Source organism: Umbelopsis ramanniana (genome assembly GCF_025399195.1).
Source record: "Umbelopsis ramanniana AG unplaced genomic scaffold K450scaffold_8, whole genome shotgun sequence".
In the NCBI taxonomy this organism is placed as follows: Eukaryota; Fungi; Mucoromycota; class Umbelopsidomycetes; order Umbelopsidales; family Umbelopsidaceae; genus Umbelopsis; species Umbelopsis ramanniana.
Genome location: NW_026252094.1, coordinates 300,404 through 321,585, shown reverse-complemented (window position 1 = coordinate 321,585; position 21,182 = coordinate 300,404). Strand labels below are relative to the sequence as shown.

Below are 21,182 nucleotides of genomic sequence, written 5' to 3'. Positions count from 1 at the left end.
ATTGAGCAAAGAATTCATCAATAAAATGAAAGACCTCAAGATACCCGGAGCCCTTATTTCCCAACTCTCAAAGGTTATGGATAAATCTCCTCCATCACAGATGGCCAATCTGCTAGCTTCAGTAATTGAAACTACTTTTGATGAGAAACTGGAAATGCTGGAGACTACCGACCTGAAAGTTCGACTGAGACGAGTCAATGAATGGATGACTCGGCAGCTGCATGTTCTCAAGATTACACAGCAAATTCAATCGAACATTGATGGAAAATTAGACAAGAAGCGCCGGGAATTCTACCTCAGACAACAGGTGAGTACAGATGCATAAGGGGGGCTACCGGTCATTCGGAGACTAACTCGGCAGTTCCAATTTTAGTTAAATGCGATTAAGGAAGAGCTAGGAGAGAAGGGTGACGATTCCGCTGCAGCAGATGGAGATGATGACGAATTATCTGAATTGAAGCGTCGTCTGGATGCCGCTAAACTCTCAAAGGATGCTCAAATTGTAGCTGATCGTGAACTCAAGCGTCTGAAAAAGCTCCATCCATCATCGGTTGAATGGTCTGTCGTACGTACATACTTGGATGTTGTTGCAGATCTGCCCTGGAGCAAGTCAAGTGACGACATGATTGACATTCATCGGGCTCGTGAGCAGTTAGAAGCTGATCACTACGGGTAGGTGCTTTGAAGAAATTAGAGTTATATGCTAAAGCTTGTAAAACTTATCATTTCTTAACAGACTGGAAACCGCCAAGAAAAGAATTCTGGAATATCTTTCTGTCGTCAAAGTCAAAGGAGATCTGAAAGCCCCAATTATCTGCTTTGTGGGACCGGTAAACCATATTTTTATTTGTTTGAAAAGCTCCCTGAATGACAACAGTGTAGATTAAACTCAAATCTGTTTTGGTAGCCTGGCGTTGGAAAGACCTCTCTCGGAAAGTCAATCGCAGCAGCAACTGGTCGTGAGTTCCATAGAATTTCGTTAGGAGGTGTTCGTGATGAAGCCGATATTCGGGGTCATCGGCGAACGTATGTTGGAGCCATGCCTGGTCTCATTGTTCACGGCATGCGAAAGTCAGGTGTTAAGAATCCAATCTATTTACTCGACGAGATTGACAAAATAGTTCAAACCTCGCATTATGGCGATCCTGGTAAGAATGGGATTAAGGTTATAGGGTCTAATGTATCGCATACCAATTAACTTTATTACAATTGTCTAGCTGCTGCAATGTTGGAGGTGCTGGACCCTGAGCAGAATTCAACATTCACCGATCATTATCTCAACATTCCGTTCGATCTCTCCAAAGTTTTGTTCATTGCCACGGCTAATAGCATTGACACCATTCCGGCCCCTCTCCTTGATCGTATGGAAGTTATTTCCTTGCCTGGATATACTTTTGACGAAAAATTACATATTGCACGAACGTACCTGCTGCCAAAGCAAATTAAGGAGCACGGATTGGAAACAAATCAAGTCTCCATTGCAGACGAAGTTTTACTCAAAATAATAGAAAACTACACTCGTGAGAGTGGGGTCCGCAATTTGGAGAGAACCATCGCCAGCATAGTCCGCTTTAAGTGCGTGGAATGGGCTGATTTGAGCGAAGCCGATAATGCTGACAAGTACAATGAAGTGGTACAGGAGGACGATTTGGAGAATATCTTGGGGGTAAGTTGTGACTAGGAGCTCAAGCAAGCATTCACGGTATACTGACGACTTGCTTCATAGATTCAATACTTTGAGAAGGAGATTGTTCAACAAGCCGCTATCCCAGGAGTGGTTACCGGATTAGCTTACTCGGGTAGTGGCAATGGTGGGATTCTTATGATCGAAGCTTCCGATATGCCTGGCGAAGGCAACCTTCAACTGACTGGCTCTCTGGGTGATGTAATCAAGGAATCCGCTCAAATTGCATTGACTTGGGTCAAGGCTCATGCCTATACACTTAAACTCACAAGTTCGCCAACCATCAATCTGGCCGAAAAGCGAGACGTACATATTCACTTTCCAGCAGGTGCGGTTTCAAAAGACGGTCCTTCTGCTGGTATAGCATTGACCACGACCTTGGTGTCTCTCTTTTCGGGTCGCAGCGTACCACCTACTACAGCTATGACGGGTGAGATTACACTTCGTGGCCGCGTACTCCCTGTTGGCGGCATCAAAGAGAAGGTTCTTTCCGCTCACCGTGCAGGTATTAGGAAAGTCATTTTACCTTATCGCAATAGGAAAGATGTTTCCAGTGATATACCGGAGTCTATCAAACAGTCCATAGAGTTTATATACGTGAAAAGCATTTGGGAGGTTCTGTCAGCTGCGTTGATTATAGACGAACACGGAAAAGACTTGAAGACTCCATGGGTGACGCCCAGACTGGAAAGCCATCTGTAGAAACCTTAGACCTGGATTTTGTTTACTGTAACTTTTTGTTTCACTCTCACCCTTTTTTTTTGGTTTTACGTTTTATTATTATCACACTCTTCATTGCAGTTTCTTCAGATCAAAATAAATACGACGTTTTAATAACACAAAGGCGAATAAATGTGCCCGCTCTGAGCGCTACATTTTTGAACAGGAGAGAATTAAATGTCTAGGCTTATTCGCCAAGTGAGGAGATCTTTCAATTACTTTATGCTAAAAGGGGAGGGAAATTTGAGTTCCCCTCGAACCAAAGTGATAATGCTCATATAATAGGACATTTGGAACAAGACCCTGTTGAAAAGACCCTGAATGTCTAAATCCTCCAATTTGTGCCGCAAGTGCAAGAAATGAGAGCGGGTGAGTGATAGGATGGTAAATCCATATATGGAAAAGTGAAGGGAGAAAAATGTGTAGGAGATTACCTAAATGCAACAACCACATCCGAGAAGTTGCTTTCAGATTCGATGCTCAGAACCATTTGCTTCAATCATGAGATCATACCAACTGCCCGATGAATGAAGGCTATATAATAAAGTGGGTAGGGGCAATCTTCCCATTAAGTAAACTGATCTCACAGCTTTGAACTTCATTATAGCTTCTTCATTACACATATACTTCTTTCTTCCCTAAAGAACCAATTCGCTCCATTCGGTGGACTGCTGAACAGTTACCGCAAGCAACATACCTGTAGCCATGCCAGGTTCTTCAGACTCATCATCTCGCTCAAAGAATGCTTCTCAGAACTCGTCCTCGAGGCAATGTCGTCACTGCAACGGTACCAAAGTACTTTCACGTAACTGCGTTCGCTGTGATGGTCAGGGATTTTACATGTCACTTTGTCCCGGCAGGGCATGTGTTGCTAGGCGCGCGACAGGTGGTGATTATCACACCTACCCATGTTGGAATTGTAATAGCAGTGGATACTACAACATCACTTGCCCCCAATGCTGGGGTAGGCGGGTTACAAGCGTCAGATGTAGATACTGCTCATAGAGAAATGACAACATTATGAAGCTAGTGGTCGTCTTCTAGCGAACGAACTAAGCTTTCGGGGCATGAAGTGGAGCCTTTTTTTTTTTCGGTACCTTCTTTAAACGAGACAACATGATATGCTATCAATGGTTTTGCAGAACACGCCACGACATGCTGTCCCGACTAAATCAAAACAACATGGACTGGAAAAAATTATCTGATGATCACCCACTTCAGCCCAGCTTACTAAAAAAGCAAGCCTCGTTACCATCGCATGAACTGACGATCCATAACACATGCGGAATCCTGGTGGGATTATTTCGAGAAAAGAACTGTACATTATGGAACCTTTCCTTATTATCGTATTTACATACTCAAGGAAAAAATATTATATATATTCAAAGCTATTTCTGCTAAAATTTTCTTTTATCTATGCTACCCTTCTATGTTATTCGGCTTTCCGTTATGCTAATAAACCATCGACCTTTTATGATGAAGATTTGACATGTTGAACAAATGCAAAGATACTCTATTTGACAGCTTATGATGTAGGACATGGAAGGATTTTTTTCGAGGTCTGGGCTCATTAAGCGACAATGTTATGTGTAAATAAGTCCACTGGACAACAGTAATTACCATCATATGGTGAAGTTTTCCCTTCTCTCATTCATTTGGTAATTGGAGTCATCCCTATCCAGATCATTTCAGTCTGATGTAATCCCATCACTTTTTGTTTTATGTCTTACTTCTGGCTCTTTTGATACAAACAAACTTTTTGACATAACATTGAGTTTGAAGGGAGATGGTCATGCGAAGACTACGTCGCTACCATCTTCAGTTCTTGATATTAATAACATTATTTGATCTAAGGACCGAGAGCCAATCACGAGCTATTCGTCATCATCAGTAGCCTCCTCCGTCATTTGGGTGAGTAAAAACCCAAGGGTAATTCAAGTCACAACCATGAGGATTCTTTCCGCTACAAACCAACTCCCTATCAGATATCGTTCGTTGACCTATTACAAGCAAATAAAAGAAGCAATAACTTACCACCACAAAGGTTGGATAGGCTCAGCTCTGAGGCCACGTTCGACGAGTCGGTATCTCCAATCGAACATTCGAGGCATAGCTTCGCCAATATCACGCTGCTTTCCAGTGCTGTCGTATCTGCCGGACCAAAGCATTTCTGCGGCGGCAGCAGCTCTTGGCCAGAGCTTCATATCCAAAGTCATAGAATCACTCTGTTCGCTCCACAGTGCTACTTCGCCTCCTAGTACAGATTTAGCTTCCTCCTTGGTTAATTGGTATGTCACATCATAGCTGTACACTCTCTGCCATGATTTGAATGGAGCACACCTATGATTTGGAAAGAGGGTTAGGTCCACTAGTGTTAGATGTTCAGATTCCCGTGAGCTCACACGCCATGGCTCACCAATCTCCAGCAACGCCGCCAAAGTTAGGCGAGGCAATCAGATTACCAGCCCAGTCAGGGTAGTTGTTATTGATGTAGTCTTGGAGTTTTTGAGGGACCGTAGGGGGTACTTGCTCATCTACGGTAGTGTCGTTGCCACTAAAACAAACAAACAGTGTTATGTTTTGATTGACCTCTGATCGTACGATATTGAAAAGTTTACATACTTCCAGTTGCCACTTCTGCAATCAAGATAGAAAAAGTTATAGCTGGAGGCAATGACTTTATGACCGGCTTGAACAGCATCCTTGATAGAACCAGTCCAAACTTGGAGAATGGTCTCCTTGGGAATATTCAAGTGCAAGCTAGTGACTGCATCCTCCCAGAGAATGGCAGTCTTCTTGTTCTTCTTGATGGTTGCCAACTCCTTGTTCAAGAAGGTCTCCAAAAGATCGTCACCAGTGACATTGTTCTTCTGCATGTAATCGCTGACACCCTTATCATCTTGCCAGCAGTGGTTGACGGGCTCATCACCACCTCCATGGTAGTACTCATCGTCGAACCATGAGGTCACCTCATCGATTACCTTGTTGACAATTTCATACGTTTTGGGGTTGATGGGATTGAGCTGACCTGCAGTCGGTTCGTTAGCGTACCTATTACCCCAGTCGTTGGTTGGGTCAAGGTAGAACTGCTCGGTACAGGTACTGCATTATTATGTATTGCGTCAGTAAACAACATTTCAAGACATGTCAGCGATGTCAACGGCACTTACGTGATGCCCTCAACACCTTTCCAGGAAGCCGTATGTGCTGGCATATCCAACTCAGGAACCACTCTGACACCACGCGCTCTTGCGTACTTTATAATACGCTTGACGTCGCTCTTGGTGTAGCCAAGGCGTTTTCCATGGAGAGTGTATGCGCCTTTGTCACCCAGCTCGGGAACAGATTCCAGCAACAAAGGGAAACTCTGACTGTCAGTGATGTGCCAGTGAAGGACGTTCATCTTGTTGTAAGACATGCCGTCAATGGTACGAAGGATATCATCAACACTGTAGAAGTTGCGAGCTGTATCAAGCATGATACCACGGTATGGGAACTTTGGAGCATCCTTGATTTTAACGGGAGTTTTGGCAACGTACAAGCCTGCATTATGGCTATCACTGGTAGCCTTGACGAGTTGAGAAAATGTCTCGAGGCCGTGCATGGCACCCCAGATGGTTTGTGCGGTAATGGTACCAGTACTTGCATTCTCGGGGATGTCTATGGTGTAAGACTCGTCAACGTCAGGGGAAAGATCTGCTTTCTTATCCTTGATGGAAATGCTGATGGACTTCAATTTTCCGTGACTTGCATGGTTCTGGGTGGTTGCATTACCGAAGGGAACTTGGACCTAAAATTTCAAAAGAAAATTGTCATAAGCTTCCGTTTGGTCCTAGTCTTACAAGGCAGTATAGGTAAATTAGCGTACGGAAGTCCAGCGCTCTTTCCAGATGAGCTTCTTGTAACGAGCGACAGCAGCTTGAAGTTCTGGAACGTTAGGAGCATCGAATTTGAAAGAGTTCTGGTGAATACCAAGGTTAGTAAATTACTATTGACCCAAGGTACAAAGCTATGGTATATTCACATCTATGTTGAGTTTTCCATCACCCCATGAGAGACTCTGCGGGATTGGCCATAGGAAGGTATCGATGATGGCAACTGAAGGAACAGCGAATAGGGCGGTGGCAATGGCTGCTGAAATGACGGCGACCTTCATGATGAATGGACTTTTGAGGTCAAAGGCAAAGAAAGGGAAAGGGAGGAGTAGGTGAGAAGAAAAGGTCTGTAGGATACCCCCTCAAATTTATATAATTTCAGGATACGAGTTTGTCCCACTCTAAGCTCGACAGTTCAAACAACCTGATGCGTAATCACCGATACGTTGGCTGTTGAACCGAACTACCGGACAGGTAAGCCTGCGATCATCAGCACATCCAAGCTGTCTATTGTTGTAGATCGGGCAATTTAAAACGCTCCCCAAATACCAGTCTTTCAGTCACACAAAGCCCTCTACCGTCGTCGCACGCCCAGTCGGAGCAATTGTGTAGGACCCTGATATGGCTACACTGAACACAGGGTCCAATTCAAGGACTCGGGGAAGGAAAAGCCAATGAATTATTGCAATGTTTCTTCTTATCAACCATGTGTAGCTTCAGTCAAGCTTACAGTGGGTTAGGTATTTGACCAAACACGGAATGTTATGGAAAGTTAAACCTGTTGTAGCCTTGTACTTGTCAATCGTGTCGATGTGGGTTATCATTATGCAATTACAGGTGGTTACTTATAAGATAGCGTTGGTAATAAATTTTTAAACTTTCATATCATACCGGCATGACTGTGTGACTGATGAAGTTTTTCCGAGGGAGTAGAAGAAATTTCCTTCGTCGCTCCATAAAATACCGTGAAGGTATTGATATTAAAAAAAAGAAAAGTAACATCATAGTTTGTTATGTCACCTCACGTCAGGCATTATGCCCATAATTTAAGCAAGGGCGATTTCGTTTCAAGTGCCTTTTTGCTGTTCTTTCCTTTCTGAGAAAAAATTCTTCTCATGAAACCAACCCCTCTCCTAGCCGCGATAGCCTTGCTTTCCACCACCTCGCATGCAAAAACTTGGTTGCTACCTATTCCACAATCCGTTGAATGGACAGGATATCAGCTTCAGCTTGACCCTGACTTTCATATAGAAGGGGCATCCAATCTCTATGTACATGAAGCCGCTCAGCGATACCATAAGCTCATTACAAAGGAGCGATGGATTCCATACCAAAAGAATATCACCGAAATAACACCGTTGAAAAATAGACAAGACACCTTGAAGACTTTGCAGATCTCCGTAGAAGATGCTCATGCCAAGCTCGACTTCGGTATCAACGAAGCTTACAACCTTACCATACCAGATAGCGGAGGCAAAGCAACGCTTGATGCCGCTACGTGGGTAGGGGCTTTAAGAGGATTGGAAACGTTTTCCCAACTCATCATTGAGGACGAGGGTACCTTGGTTGCGCACAGCTCCAAAATTCAGGATGAACCGACATACCCACATAGAGGAATCATGTTGGACACGTCTAGAAATTTTTACAGCGTTGAAAGTATTCTCCGTACCTTGGATGCCATGTCATACAACAAATTGAATGTCTTCCACTGGCATATCACCGATTCTCAATCATGGCCATTACACCTAGAGATGCACCCTGAGCTTGCTCAAAAGGGTGCATACTCGCCCAGCCAAATCTATACAACCGCCGATATGCGTAGGATCGTTCAGCACGCACAGTCTCGCGGCATACGTGTTATTCCTGAAATCGATATGCCTTCTCACACAGCTTCCATTGCTGAGTCACACCCACATCTAGTGGCATGTGTAAACAAAGACTGGGAAGTATATGGAGCCGAACCAGCACCAGGAGCTTTGGATCCTACCAAGAACGAGACCTACGCATTGATTGAGGATATCGTGTCAGAATTAGCGGACATTTTTCCAGACAGCTTCTTTCATGCTGGAGGGGATGAAGTCAATTCTCATTGCTGGGCTGATGATGAAACCATCGGTCCTTATATGAAGGAGCATGGGCTCACCACAGACCAGTTATGGGCCCAGTTTGAAGACAAGGTTGGAAGTATTGTAGAGCAGAACCATAAGCGGGCTATGATTTGGGAAGATGCTATCGTAGTTGCCAAAGCGGATTTGAGTAAAAGTAAGTAATTTTTAAAAAAAAGTTCTTTTATTTATTCGCATGCGGTGAATCAGTCTTACAATAAGCCGAACGTAGATGTAGCGGTACAAGTATGGACCACTACTCCTGAGAATATCATCAAACTCGGCCATGATATCATTCACAGTTCCAGCGACTATTTTTACCTCGATTGTGGAGGGTAAGTTTGTCCTAATGGCGCAGTCTAGTTATCTTTTAGTTGCTGACGTTGGGGGTCAAGTGGTGGCTGGGTTCAGAACGATCAACGCTATATATCACCGGATCAAAAGGCAACACCAGGCGACACCTTCAATTACGGTGGTACGGGTGGTTCATGGTGTGCTCCCTATAAGACTTGGCAACGAATCTATTCCTTCGACATGACGAAAGGGATCAAAAAGCAGTCTGGCCATGGTCAAGTTCTTGGTGGTGAGGTTGCCCTATGGTCTGAGCAGTCGGATGAAACTGTGTTAGATGCAAAGCTTTGGCCTCGTTCTTCCGCAGCAGCCGAAATATTTTGGTCTGGCAGTTACGACAAGAGTGGAAAACGAAGAGTTCTTAGTGAAGTTTGGCCGAGAATGAATGACTGGAGGTTCCGTTTACTTAAACGTGGAATAGGAGCGAGTAAGTGCTGACGTGTGAACCCCGTTTCAGTGAATGTGAAAAGAAAGCTTTCTAACGAACGTCTGAATTGACAGTACCGATCGTGCCTCAGTGGTGTCTGTCGGCTGGAACCAGCTGCCTTATCTAGTCCATAGGTGCTCTACACAGTTCTGATTCAATAAGCGTAGCGAAATAATAGCAAAAGAAATATTGACCTAATTATCAGAGGTGAAACCGTCTGCCGTTTATTTAGAACAGGCTCTCAGTAATAGGATATAAAAGTTACTCCGTTATACCTTTCCAAAAAAACATTACTTTATTAGCAATGACCCCTACTTAGCGTCTTACTTCACTTTTGCATGGCCGCATGAGCTGATTCAGCCAGATAGTCATTGTGTGGCATTAGGGCTCGTGCCTATTTCCCGTAGTAAAACATAGTAAAGACTATGCACAGGCCGCTCGCTGCTCTTAATATAGATAAATGCGGCATCTAGGAAGTACCTGGTTCTGAGTACGCGAAATTGTTGTGACCAAATTTTATGGTTCAGGTGTGCCTGGCTGCGGCGAAAATCAATTCTGTCAGCAAGAGGCATTTTGCTTACCACCAGCTGATCATGCCTGACGACCCTGGAACTACCCGCCATGCTGTAAATCGCTTTTACAAAAATTTTTGTTGTTCGCTTTTGTCTACATGGGCTGTAGCTCCCTGGACGTGTGATTTGAGCCAGTCAGCGGTCGGATGGCACTTCGATTTGTCTACTAATCGTAGAATCGAAAAGTTCAATCACTCAGCCTGCCGTTTTTCAACTACAAGGTCGTTATTGTTTACCTATACTATGGCCTTGTGGGAACGTTAAACGCCCTTTCGGTATATTGCAAACAAAGGAAAAAATTGAGCGTTGTGGGTACTCACTAAAGCTAAAATAAGTAATGGTGGAGGAAAACGTGGTGATGATGCAACAAACAATATGCAAAGGAACCTGCAGAATGTCTAGAAAATCAACAGCTTTGAATTTTTCTTTATGAGTAGACCTCAGTATCCACTCACGAGCATGCTAGCGCTGAATTTAAAAGGATGGGCACAGCGAGAATTTTGGCCCCCAGTAGCCGCATTTTCCTAAACCATTGTTGTTTCGCCTGGCAAAACCGGGGATTCAAAGCTGAAGACATGGACCTGTTGATAAAAGCAGCCAATGGAAGACTGTAGCCGGTTAATAGTATCTAAAGCATCCACAGGTGATTCCGGTTTGAGAAACGGGAATAAGAAACCTTGCTACCACCCAGTTTGGATCCTCACTTTTGGCACTTTGCATGGTCATGCCCCTCTTTCCATCAGTGTGTATGGTATCCCCACTGTGTCACCACGTCTTTATACTGGAATGTTCGTTCACTGTCGGTGATTCGCTTGGCAGCTTAAAAGTAGAATATGATGACCCATTTTGGTCGGTAACGTAAGAGATTTTTATGGCGAGTAACTTCGTAATCGACAAATCCGGGACCCGTACACCTGAGGCTCCCCCGATCCGACATAGTCGTTCTTGTCATTGGCCATGAAGCGAGGAAATGAAGACCACCTTTATAGCAACTTATGACCCACATGAAGCTTATAAGTGACTACCCCGCAAGTACCATAGCTTGTCATTGCAGCCTCAGACTCCAGGGTTATGTGTCACACCCTTCATCGCTACACGGCAAAACCGATTACTTCAGCGTGGCCAGTAATGACCATTTATAGCGAGGTCATCAGCTTCCTTTACATCGAAAAACCAGCTCTGAATTGAAGTCTAACGTTAAAAAAAGTTCAAGGGAAACAGCCAGGTTGGAGGAGCTGAGTTTCTGGTGTGTAGCAGATCAAAGCTAAGGTTGAAGGGGAAAATTACTTTACCTGATTGCTTCTCTCATTTGTATTTAAGCAACATAAATTGCGAATACTTTTTTTACTTATTCCTTCCCAAGTTCGGTTTTACCCCACTGGTGTATTTCGGCTTTCCTTGAGATCTCACTTCTTTCTTACGCTCTCTGCATATCACTGATGTGGCTTACTCCATCCTTAAAGCCAGTCCTTTGGACATCCTTGGTCATTCTTTCGGCTTCGAATGCTATTGCTGAATCTAGCTCCAGCTCTGATAGCAACATGCCTCTTACTTGTGATTCTCCTATCTACTGTAGCGGAGACCTGCTAAAGACTGTGCAATTGGCCGAGATCTATTCTGATTCTAAGACGTTTGTAGACATGGTAATAATACACATTGTTTCTTCATTTGTTGACATGCCCAAAAAGTGTTCGGCATTGCAAAGAAATAGGGTGGTTTCGCATAGTTCAAAGTAAATCTCACTCGTACGTTCGTTTCATTTTTACTTTCCATAGCCTACTAAGAATCCGTTGGACCAAGTTGTATCGGCTTTCAATGCTATTGGCGCCAATGCATCTCATGATGCTATCCAAAAATTCGTCACCGATAACTTTTGGGAAGCTGGAAAGGAACTTCAGCCTGTTACTCTTCAAGTGACTGAAAACCCCAAGGTACTGGACAAGATAGACGATACCACTCTCAAAGGTTGGGCCAGTGATCTTAATCACTATTGGGCAAACCTTACATTCGAGTTCAACACAACTTTCCTATGTGATGGTTGCGTTAGCAGTACCCTCCCTGTTGCTCGACGTTTTGTTGTTCCTGGCGGACGGTTCCGAGAATTTTATTACTGGTAATGATGATTCGCAAGTAATGAGGTAATCTAGCAAAGTGGATGGTAATAATGCTAACTTTTGATCTTTATACAATAGGGATAGTTATTTTGTGATTGTGGGATTGCTGGTCAGCGAACTTCCTGAAGTGGCCAAAGATATGATTGATAATTTTTTAGATTTCGTTGATCAATATGGTTTCCTACGTAAGTTGTTATCTATGGATATGGTATGTTCTCGAACAAACTTCCCCATGAACCTAACATAACTTGGCTTTTATCACAGCTAATGGCGCTAGAATGTACTATCTTAATCGATCTCAACCTCCTTTCCTTACGCAAATGGTCAAGGTGTATTATGAGTCTACGAAAGATGAAGAGCTTCTCAGTCGTGCCATCCCCATCTTGGACAAAGAATACCAATTTTGGCAGGCCAACACCACTGTTGAGGTGAAAGACCCAAAGACAGGACAATCTTACAACCTAAACCACTATAACGTCGAAAACAACAGTCCTCGACCTGAGTCGTACTATGAAGATTACCAGACCGTACAAAATGGAACAGGATATAACCAGACCCAAATTGAATCCTTGTATGCCGATTTAGCGACCGGAGCTGAAACTGGATGGGATTACTGCGCTCGATGGACACGAAACAAGGAACCTGCATCAGACGACCCCAATTCTTACAAAATTCTCAGAACCCTAAACACCAGAAACGTTATTCCTGTCGACTTGAACTCCTTGCTGTGGAGTATGGAATCCAATTTGGCAGAGTGGCATGCTGGCCAAAAAGCCAAGCGTGACGATAAAATGTCTGGTAACTTGTCTCAATGGTACCAACGCAAGGCCAAGGAAAGACTAGAAGCAATGGAAGCCGTCATGTGGAACGAAGAGCACACTTCCTTCTATGACTTTAACCTGAGCAGTAGTACTCAAAATGTAGATTTCACACCGGCAGGCTACTATCCTTTCTGGTAAGTTAACGTCATTACCTGGTTTGTCCTTTTTGTTTTCTTGGTGTTCCCGCTAACCAGCCCAAATAATTCCCATGACCCACTCGCAGGTTAGGCGCCGTTCCTGAAGACCTTGCAAAGAACTACACTGTTTTGAGTCACGTTTTTGATGAGGGTAACAAAACATTGAACGAGTATCCTGGTATCTTGACATCTAGTTTGCACAATACCACGTTGCAGTGGGATTTGCCAAATGGCTGGGTAGGTATTTGGCTTCTGGAAATATCTTACTATCAATCGTATCTAATTCTAAATACCTCCATAGCCTCCATTGAACTATATTGCCATGCAAGCAATGATCAACGTTGACAAGCTAATCCAAAAAACCAAGAAGAAAGAAGACTCTGTTGACCTTCTTGGTCTCGCAAAAGAATTGGCAACCAGATTTGTTTCTTCAGCTTTCTGTGGATGGTATGTAACTGGCGGCTCTGTCCCTGGTGTCCTTGCTCAGCTACCCAACCAAACCGACACCGGCCATATGTTTGAAAAGTTCAATGTCGAGAACATCGGTGTAGCTGGATCTGGTGGTGAATGTAAGTGACAGCTGCGTAACAAATGTAAAGCTAGATGTTCGTATTTGGTCCTAACCCATGTACTCTATTTTCGTAGACACTGTCCAGGCAGGTTTTGGGTGGACCAATGGCGTTACTTTTTGGGCCTTTGACACCTTCGAAGGGTTCGTAGCGCCAAACTGCACCACCACTTCATCGTAGGTGGTTTAACCTAGCAATATAGTGTTGTTACTTGGACAATCATCATTGTCAATATATTGTACTTTTTTAACTTGTGTTATATAAATATGCCAACAAACTCAAAATCACCCGTCCGCTGTGCAGCTCTTCATTGAGAGCGGGAGGTGATTTGAGAGCGGGAGAGCGGGAGGTGATATTTTCCCCGCCAGCGCAAGCGAAAATTCGTGACTGCAGCACTTCAACCAATAATTTTTTTTTTTTTTTTTTTTACAAGTGGACCTGACTGTTTAGTTCGTCTTTCCTCTACTACAACATGGCACAAGGTCAATTAAAGAAATCAAAGGCTCCTGCCAATAAGAGTGTCAAGAATCTCAGCAAGCCTAAGAAAGGAGGTAGGAGAAGTTAACATTTTATAGCAAAACCTTATGCATTGCGCTTCAGATCCTAACCATACTCAACAGCCAAGGTCATTGCACCTAAGCAGAGAACCTTAGTGAAGCAGAAGCAGATCTCAAAGGTAGTTACTTTTTTGGTGGGATAGGGTGATCAGGTGTGGATGACCGAAAACTAAACTTTGTACATTCAGAAATTGTCTGCATCGATCAACAACAATATTGAGCGTCAAATGGCCGTCAAGGCTGGAGCTGTCGGCAAGTTGACCATCATGAAGAAACTTGCCGATGAGGCTGCGGCAACGAGCAAGGACAAGAAAGGAAACCCAATGAAGGGCGGAAAGAAGGGCAATTAAGTGCTGCTGCCTTTCTATCGTCGCTCAACCCTTTGTATACACCTATATCAACTCATCGACCCAATTTTTGCTTTACGACATCTACTCTGCATTCATTTGATCTCGCACCTTGTATTCTATTCATAATTCTTCTGCCTGTCATTCAATCGATCAAAGTTTAGCGCATTGATAACATTTGGCTTTTGGTTTTTTTTCTTTTTTTTATAAATTGGAGGTTCCATTTTTCGGTTATTCGCTTTCATGTACAAGAACAACGTTGCTGGGCACAGCTCATCCTGCAAGTATTGGATCATGCGAAAGTGCGTGTGAGGGTAAACCAGAGCTGGAAAAAGTCGGTCGGCTGGCAAAATTTCATAACAAAGAATAAGGCAGGAAACGAATGGCGACAAAAGAATAGAAAAGAAAGGATGGAGGTTGTCTACATTTCGGTCGGATTGGCATTGCGAGAAAAGGGAAAGGGTAAAGGAAAATGTGATATTACATGTCATCTCTATTGGCGCTATTTGCAGAATGAGGTGCACCACACGCTAGTCATGAGCGGGTTTAAGATCCTGTATTTGTTTGAGTAGGAAAGCCTTTTCATCGTTGAACTGTTCGTCATCTATAGTTTTCAGGTCGTCAGTACAATCCCTCCCATGAAAATATAGCTGACATTGGCCAAATCCTTCTTACCATGTCTATCGTTGTGGAAATTACTGAGGAATACAATCAGCCTCTCTTGGTTCTTTGTTAATATATCCAAGATTGGTTTGTTCTTATTTGGATTTGCTACGAAGACCTGTTGAAAAAATTTAAGCATTAGAATATTGGTTATCATCATTGCTGGTCGGTAAACTAGGAGGTTCACTTTCCTTGAAAACATGAAAAGCTTCGAATTGAATGTTTCTGCTCTTGTCTCTCAATAAATTCATCATGAGCTTCAAGTTGTCAGCGCTGCTAATGTATTTGGTCATGACGTTGAAGTTTGATCTATCCAGTAATATCTCGCCCAAGAGCTATTCAAAGTAAAAGGTGTTATTCATTTGAACCTAGTTCCATTCATCTTTCATCCGCATAAATACATGCCTTCAACGATTGTCGTTTCGTTACATAGTTTGATGACATCAGGAGTTTGGTATAGTGGTCAAAAAACTAAACGGAATATCGGTAGGTTAGAATTCATTTACAAGATGATGCACTATTTCGTTTCGTTTGAAATCATTCGGTGACCTACCTTGTCATAGTTTGTCTCCAAAAACTGCGCTACCAACTGCTTGTGTCTGGTCAGCAGTTCTTTGAAAGATGCGAACGCATCAGATGCGATATCAAAAGTACTCATCTCCACATATTCAAAAAATAAGTAGAAATCTGGAGAGTAGAGATAAATCTTGGCCAGAGCTTCGTGACGGAGGCATTCTCTCAAAATTAAACCGCAGTTAAGAGCAATATCAGGATGTTCGTATCTGTAATGTGACATAGTCTGTCAATCGTCTGAAAGTCATGGCAAGAGGAGAAGCAATATACTGACCCTCTCAAGAGTGTAAACAGGACTTCTTCGCGTGTGCAAAGATACTCAACCGTGGGCCATCTAGAACCACTTTGTCTCCTCAAAAGGTTGTTAAATATCTGTGATACATCCTTTCGTGCCTAAAAGGAGGGGCGTCAGAGGAAGGCGGGTATAGCGTTATGTCACTGACTGGGTACACTTACCTCGAACTCGAACTTTTGCATGTTGAATACCAAAAGCTGAAGCAAATCGTTATTATGCACTTCTTGTGATAGTTGTGCTACTTGTTCCGGAATGGGATCATTGTCTATGTTGGAAAATAACAATGGCCAAGTTTTGGGTACAAAATGAGTTGTTTGATGGCAACGGTGCCTTCCATCACGAAATTGAAAAGACTACGAACCACCATCGCCATACAGAATAGTTTTCATCGCGAGGAGGGTTTTGGAAATATCCTCATTGGCCTGTGGGGGGAATCAGCGTCAACTGCATACGCGTACACTATACTGGGGGCCAGGAACAGGTGAGCTTACCTTTCTTTTGTCGGAAGTATCGAGCCTGTGAACTGCATCTTTGAGATTTCTCACTAATTCTGGAGGGGTTTTCTGTTTCGGTTTGAACAGATTGAAATTCATTGCTACAGTTTGGAGATGAGTGAGGGCTGGGAGGGGTTTGCGGAGTCCAGCAAGAGCGTAAACATGGTGACTTCCTTTTATTTGATATCACTTGTGCTCTTTTCGCGAAATTAAAAAGGCACTGAAATTCCCAATATCACGATTCTAATACCATACTATGTGACGTAGGAAGGAAAACTGATACTAGTTTACAACTAACGGCTTCGTTATGTTGAATTAAAAGTTGGGAACTATGCAACAATCTGAGATTATGTGGTCCGCTTTTGATTCGCGCTGTGTCGAAGTTCCTTACCTTCCATGACACTAGTATTCATCACACATTATGATTCAAATATATTGAGTACTTTGCAATCGCCATGATTTGGTAAAAGAGAATTTATTACTTGCGGTTTATGCTATTGCAGTCGATTGATAGATGCGTTGTTCATTATGTTTTACATTCGATTGATGAAATTTAAGCCTTGACGAACTTCTTCTTCTTTGATACTACTTTGAAAGCATTTGCGTCCTCATCACTAGGAAGAACGGCGCTAACCGTCAACTTTCCTGCGAGATCAGCCTTTCGTCGCTTCATAAACTCATCAGCAAATCGTCGTCCATCCAAAGATGTCGAGTTGGCATAGATCATATCTTGGATAATCTCAATGGAGCTATTGTCGAGAGGGAACGCCACAAGCATTTGCATGAAATCCTCGCCTACAAATAATGAATTAGAACCGTACTCTTTCCGCTTCATTGTATGCAAAGCAAACTTACAATCAACATTGGAATCAAGTCCCTTAAGAGCTTGACGGCACCAACGGAAAAACTCTTCACTGGGACCCTTTCTCTCACTAGAATCGGACTTGATAACGTTAGTAGAGCCGGCAGGTACGCTGGATACTTTAGCTTGGGGAGGCTTGGCTGAGTCCCATGCAGAGCGGGATGCAGTAGAAGATGATACTGTGGGCGACTTGGTAGCTGAGCGGTTGGATGCAACGGTAGTCCAAGATGACGGACTGGCAGGCTGGTATAGATATATGGTCAATAATGAGGGGGAAAAGAAAAATACATATAATTGTGTACATCATTGGTTATAGAGTCTGTTACCTTTGTGCTGGTGTGTCCGACAATACCAGCATATCCTTTGCTAGGACCATTGGCAGCAGAGCTATGGAAAGCATTAGGGGACGAAGCAGCTGCTGCTGCAGCTGCTGCCAAGGAAGCTGCTTGTTGCTGACCAAGTTTGGCACTTCGCTTTCTAGCCTCTTCTTCCTCCTCTAGCTGTATCTCGCGAAGAGTCTTTTTAGGTGCATTGGTGGATGCCCATGGAGCAGCATTGGAGGCAGTAGGTGCGGCAGGAGGTGCAGCGTTTCTTCCAGGCGATACAACTCCCCAAGACATAGTGGTAGGAGCAGCAAGAGTAGATGATGGGGAAAAGTGAGCAGCTGAGGTTTGCTTCTCCACAGCTTTACGAGCTTCCATTTCTCTAGCCTCCATCTCTTGAATTTCGCGCAAGGAAGGACCTTTTGGTGTATCATCTCCTAGGCTCCAAGGAGTGGGGGAAACCCAACCGGACGTTTTAGCAACAGGCTTAGCAGGTTGCAGCTTTGCAGATTCCTTTTGCTTTCGTAATTCTTCTTCTTGAATTTCTCGCAATGACACTGGCTTGACCACCGGCGCAGTAATGACAGAAGGCAGCTTATGAATTGGAGTAGAAACTTCAGCCATGGAGGTTTCTTGAGGAGGTTGTTCAATAGCTTCGCTTGTCATTGATTCAATATTATCCACAATAGACATATCGGGCTGCAAGTCGTCGTGGGCTGACAAAATGTCGTCGTCTCTGCTATCGGAGTCCATCATCTTTAAACTTTCAATGGACTTTGACTGTCTAGGAGGAGAAATGGCAGGCGATTGCACAGCAGATCGTCGTTCAAAACTATCATCGACTAGGTTCTTGGTTGGAGTAGAAACAATGGGATCCCACGCTGCGTTACTGAATAAAGGTGTTCCAGGATTAGAACCCCATCCGTTGAAACCACTAGGCTTCTTCATTTGCAGTTCGATTCCAGGTGCAGAAGGCATCTGGCCAGCATTGGAGACTTGGTCAGCAGTGAGGTCAAACGGTTCTTGCGAAGCTTGAGGTTGCTGTTGTTGTTGCTGTTGTTGACGATGATGAAGGGCATGCATAGATGCATTCATAGCTTCGGCTTGCTGCTGCTGGAATTGCTGCTGCTGGAAGATCTGTTTTTGTTGGAGCATATGCATATATTGTTGATGCTGCACTTGTTGCTGTGACAGGCTTCGTTGTGAATGATCCAAAAATCCTGCTTGACCGGCTGGGTCGTTGAAAAGCGGATTCATTGATTGAGGAGTTGGAGGCTGGCGGTTTGGCGATAAAGTAGGGTTGATTCCACCGTTAGCGAACAAGTCTGAACCACCCAACACTGAACCACGCGGGGTCGTAACCTTCTGTGGCACTTCACCCCATGGCGAGCTCATACCAGGTTCTCTCGCATTCCCAAATAAGCCAGAACCAAAGCTGCCGTAGGAGCCTAGGATGCTAGCGGATGGAGACTGGGCACGGTTCGGACGTTGCTGGAAAAAGGTACTACCTATACCTCCCAAGTTTCCAAAATGAGAGCCAGGCAGTTGCTGCTGGAGAAGCATTTCAGGCTGATGATGCAGTGGTGGCTGCGAACCCAACGGTCCACCAGGAATGCCAAATGGACTACGCGAAAATGGATCATCCATACGAGACTGCTGTTGCATACCTAAATCCAATGCTGATCGACTAGTCGACGGAGTGTGGGGATTGTACGGTGTAAGGAAAGGTCTATTGTCATCACCAATTTTACGTACTAGAGCAGCAAGTGGCTCGAAGGAAATCTCGTCTTCCCTTCTGACCAACAGTGTTTGAGTGAAGAAGCCTGCCTTAAACCAGTCATGCATGTCCTGAGCACCAAACGGACCTTGGACCAATCCAGTTGGATCTCTATAGTACCATTGGTATTCTTCAGGGGCTTTCCTCAAATCGGATAATGGGGTAGGTGAGCCAAAAGCACGGGGGGATTCAATTTTGCTCCCAAGGTCAGCTCCAATACCACCATTGAACGATGATGGATTTCCAAGACCCAAGGAATTGAAGCGATCGCTTAATTGAGATGTGTCCTTGAAGCCAGAACTAGGAGAGTCAAAGACATTACTCAAAGGATCTTCAAATTTGGAGTGCCCGTAATGAGGGGTAGACAGATTTGCAGAAAGATCGCTAGAAGGTAGCCTTGTATCATCCAAGACGCCAAGCACAGAGCTTTCATCGAATGCTGGATCCTGCGCTGTTCCTAAAGCATTCCAACCGCGTTGATCTCCACGGCCGCGATTGCGATCATCGGTTTGTGACGAAGGTTGTCCCAAAGGTTGTGGGTTGGCTTTCAGTATAGACGCTTTTTTGATCATGATAAAATGGGTTTGGTCAGAAAAGCACAGGGAGAAAAAACGCAGAATTGACCGTATAAATCAACATACCATCATCCCGTGGTTCTTCAGCGGTACTTGCAGGTGAATTGCTATCCGTTTGTCGACCTGGAATGCAAAAGGTCGAGTAAGTGTACTGATCCGTTACTGATACAACAAAACGAAGCTACATTGACTGCAGCATACCTCTAGTGCGATTTAATCCAAATCGAGATGAGTTGGCATCTTTCTCGATCGCCGGGTTGTTAACAAATTCACCCTTATTACGCAACGGTCTTCCATCCGTACTTTGCTCGGAAGCGTTGTCTGCTCGTTTACGTGACACATTTGAATGTACTGGACCGGAAAGTAGCTGCCAATTCAGAACTATTCGTTAATACCTCGGTATGAAATTATTCGTTAATCAATCTCGCAAAGGAAAGAGACCAACCTTTTTCTCGCTCTCGGTCAGCTCTACTTTTGCAAGCGGTTGCTGACACTCCTCAACAATAACGTAGTCATGCTTTTCGATCTCTACTGGAAGCGCATAAGGTTTATAAAGACTAAGCATATATTCCTTGGAATATTTGAATGGGTTGTCTTGTTGATCATCTTGCGTATAGCCAGATGTTGCTGCTTGTGGAGTCAACACCGAGTTTTGATCAAGAACAGTAAGACCATCTAGGATGGAGTGTTGTCGTTGAATAGTTGGATGCTGACTACTTGCTAGTTTTGTGGGTCCATTTCCAAGGGGTGTTGTTGGAGAATTGGAGCGAGATGAGTCCAGGACATTGGATCGCTTTGGTAGGTTACCACGCATCCTGTCAAACACAATACAGTGTTATCGCTTGTAGGATGTACGAATATACAAGACACAGTCAAATTGCTATTTACCATTCCGGACCAAAGTTCATATTTGTCGACATTGTTGATTTAAAAGTAGTATACGCCTGTGTTCCAATGGTAGAAAGCTTTTCGTGTGCTGTGTTCAAGATGCTTGCAACAACAAAAGTAGGTAGAAAATTTTACTGCACCAAGCAAAGATCTTTGCTGAGTTGAGTATCCGTAACAGCAGCCAATCAAACACTCAAAGTGGAACCCAACTCGAACCTATTATCCTCTTATCTTTCTGGCCTATCAGATAATGTTCCATCCACTGTGTAAAGCAAATAGTATCATCTTGTAAACAGCAATCGCTTATTCATAGTAACCGTGGATTTTTTTTTGATAACAAACAAAGAACGTGTTTATATTTTCATCAAAAAGGAAATCTCCACACTCAGCTGCCCACCGCGTATTCAAAATAACCAGGACACCATCATTATGTAATCTTCAATATTCTATTGG

The 21,182-nt window shown here is 43.7% G+C and overlaps 8 protein-coding genes across 8 annotated transcripts; 4 read left to right on the top strand and 4 right to left on the bottom strand.

The window, feature by feature from the left end:
* Positions 1-25: 25 nt before the first annotated feature.
* On the top strand, positions 26-2,386 carry K450DRAFT_170558 (uncharacterized protein; the record flags this gene model as incomplete). The annotated part of the gene is made up of 6 exons (XM_051584118.1): positions 26-307; positions 374-672; positions 737-830; positions 908-1,148; positions 1,218-1,666; positions 1,727-2,386. 6 exons carry the CDS (start codon positions 26-28, stop codon positions 2,384-2,386), a joined length of 2,025 nt encoding a protein of 674 aa, XP_051447726.1.
* A 1,750-nt stretch (positions 2,387-4,136) lies between these two features.
* K450DRAFT_226599 (uncharacterized protein) lies at positions 4,137-6,661 on the bottom strand. The gene is made up of 7 exons (XM_051586588.1): positions 6,429-6,661; positions 6,273-6,365; positions 5,575-6,194; positions 5,027-5,506; positions 4,821-4,958; positions 4,439-4,744; positions 4,137-4,367 (listed from the first exon to the last, which is right to left on the bottom strand). Exons 1-7 carry the CDS (start codon positions 6,558-6,560, stop codon positions 4,292-4,294), a joined length of 1,845 nt encoding a protein of 614 aa, XP_051447725.1. The 5' UTR covers positions 6,561-6,661; the 3' UTR covers positions 4,137-4,291.
* A 717-nt stretch (positions 6,662-7,378) lies between these two features.
* On the top strand, positions 7,379-9,435 carry K450DRAFT_226596 (uncharacterized protein). Its single transcript, XM_051586587.1, has 4 exons — positions 7,379-8,541; positions 8,617-8,719; positions 8,780-9,162; positions 9,237-9,435. Exons 1-4 carry the CDS (start codon positions 7,395-7,397, stop codon positions 9,287-9,289), a joined length of 1,686 nt encoding a protein of 561 aa, XP_051447724.1. The 5' UTR covers positions 7,379-7,394; the 3' UTR covers positions 9,290-9,435.
* Positions 9,436-11,094: 1,659 nt separating this feature from the next.
* K450DRAFT_226590 (uncharacterized protein) lies at positions 11,095-13,896 on the top strand. Its single transcript, XM_051586586.1, has 7 exons — positions 11,095-11,377; positions 11,510-11,847; positions 11,927-12,033; positions 12,113-12,803; positions 12,893-13,043; positions 13,108-13,375; positions 13,452-13,896. The coding sequence occupies exons 1-7, from the start codon at positions 11,174-11,176 to the stop codon at positions 13,553-13,555; spliced, it is 1,863 nt and encodes a 620-aa protein (XP_051447723.1). The 5' UTR covers positions 11,095-11,173; the 3' UTR covers positions 13,556-13,896.
* Positions 13,538-14,340, top strand: K450DRAFT_226588 (uncharacterized protein). Its single transcript, XM_051586585.1, has 3 exons — positions 13,538-13,926; positions 13,996-14,051; positions 14,121-14,340. The coding sequence occupies exons 1-3, from the start codon at positions 13,848-13,850 to the stop codon at positions 14,280-14,282; spliced, it is 297 nt and encodes a 98-aa protein (XP_051447722.1). The 5' UTR covers positions 13,538-13,847; the 3' UTR covers positions 14,283-14,340.
* K450DRAFT_226586 (uncharacterized protein) lies at positions 14,237-15,222 on the bottom strand. Its single transcript, XM_051586584.1, has 3 exons — positions 15,130-15,222; positions 14,955-15,060; positions 14,237-14,883 (listed from the first exon to the last, which is right to left on the bottom strand). The coding sequence occupies exon 3, from the start codon at positions 14,768-14,770 to the stop codon at positions 14,399-14,401; it is 372 nt and encodes a 123-aa protein (XP_051447721.1). The 5' UTR covers positions 14,771-14,883; positions 14,955-15,060; positions 15,130-15,222; the 3' UTR covers positions 14,237-14,398.
* Positions 14,810-16,403, bottom strand: K450DRAFT_269069 (uncharacterized protein; the record flags this gene model as incomplete). The annotated part of the gene is made up of 9 exons (XM_051592907.1): positions 14,810-14,883; positions 14,955-15,050; positions 15,130-15,277; positions 15,372-15,413; positions 15,496-15,724; positions 15,790-15,908; positions 15,972-16,075; positions 16,172-16,232; positions 16,302-16,403. 9 exons carry the CDS (start codon positions 16,401-16,403, stop codon positions 14,810-14,812), a joined length of 975 nt encoding a protein of 324 aa, XP_051447720.1.
* A 74-nt stretch (positions 16,404-16,477) lies between these two features.
* Positions 16,478-20,973, bottom strand: K450DRAFT_226576 (uncharacterized protein). The gene is made up of 8 exons (XM_051586583.1): positions 20,730-20,973; positions 20,287-20,656; positions 20,043-20,208; positions 19,908-19,964; positions 19,097-19,825; positions 17,493-18,511; positions 17,160-17,409; positions 16,478-17,099 (listed from the first exon to the last, which is right to left on the bottom strand). The coding sequence occupies exons 1-8, from the start codon at positions 20,759-20,761 to the stop codon at positions 16,858-16,860; spliced, it is 2,865 nt and encodes a 954-aa protein (XP_051447719.1). The 5' UTR covers positions 20,762-20,973; the 3' UTR covers positions 16,478-16,857.
* Between the last annotated feature and the right edge of the window lie 209 nt (positions 20,974-21,182).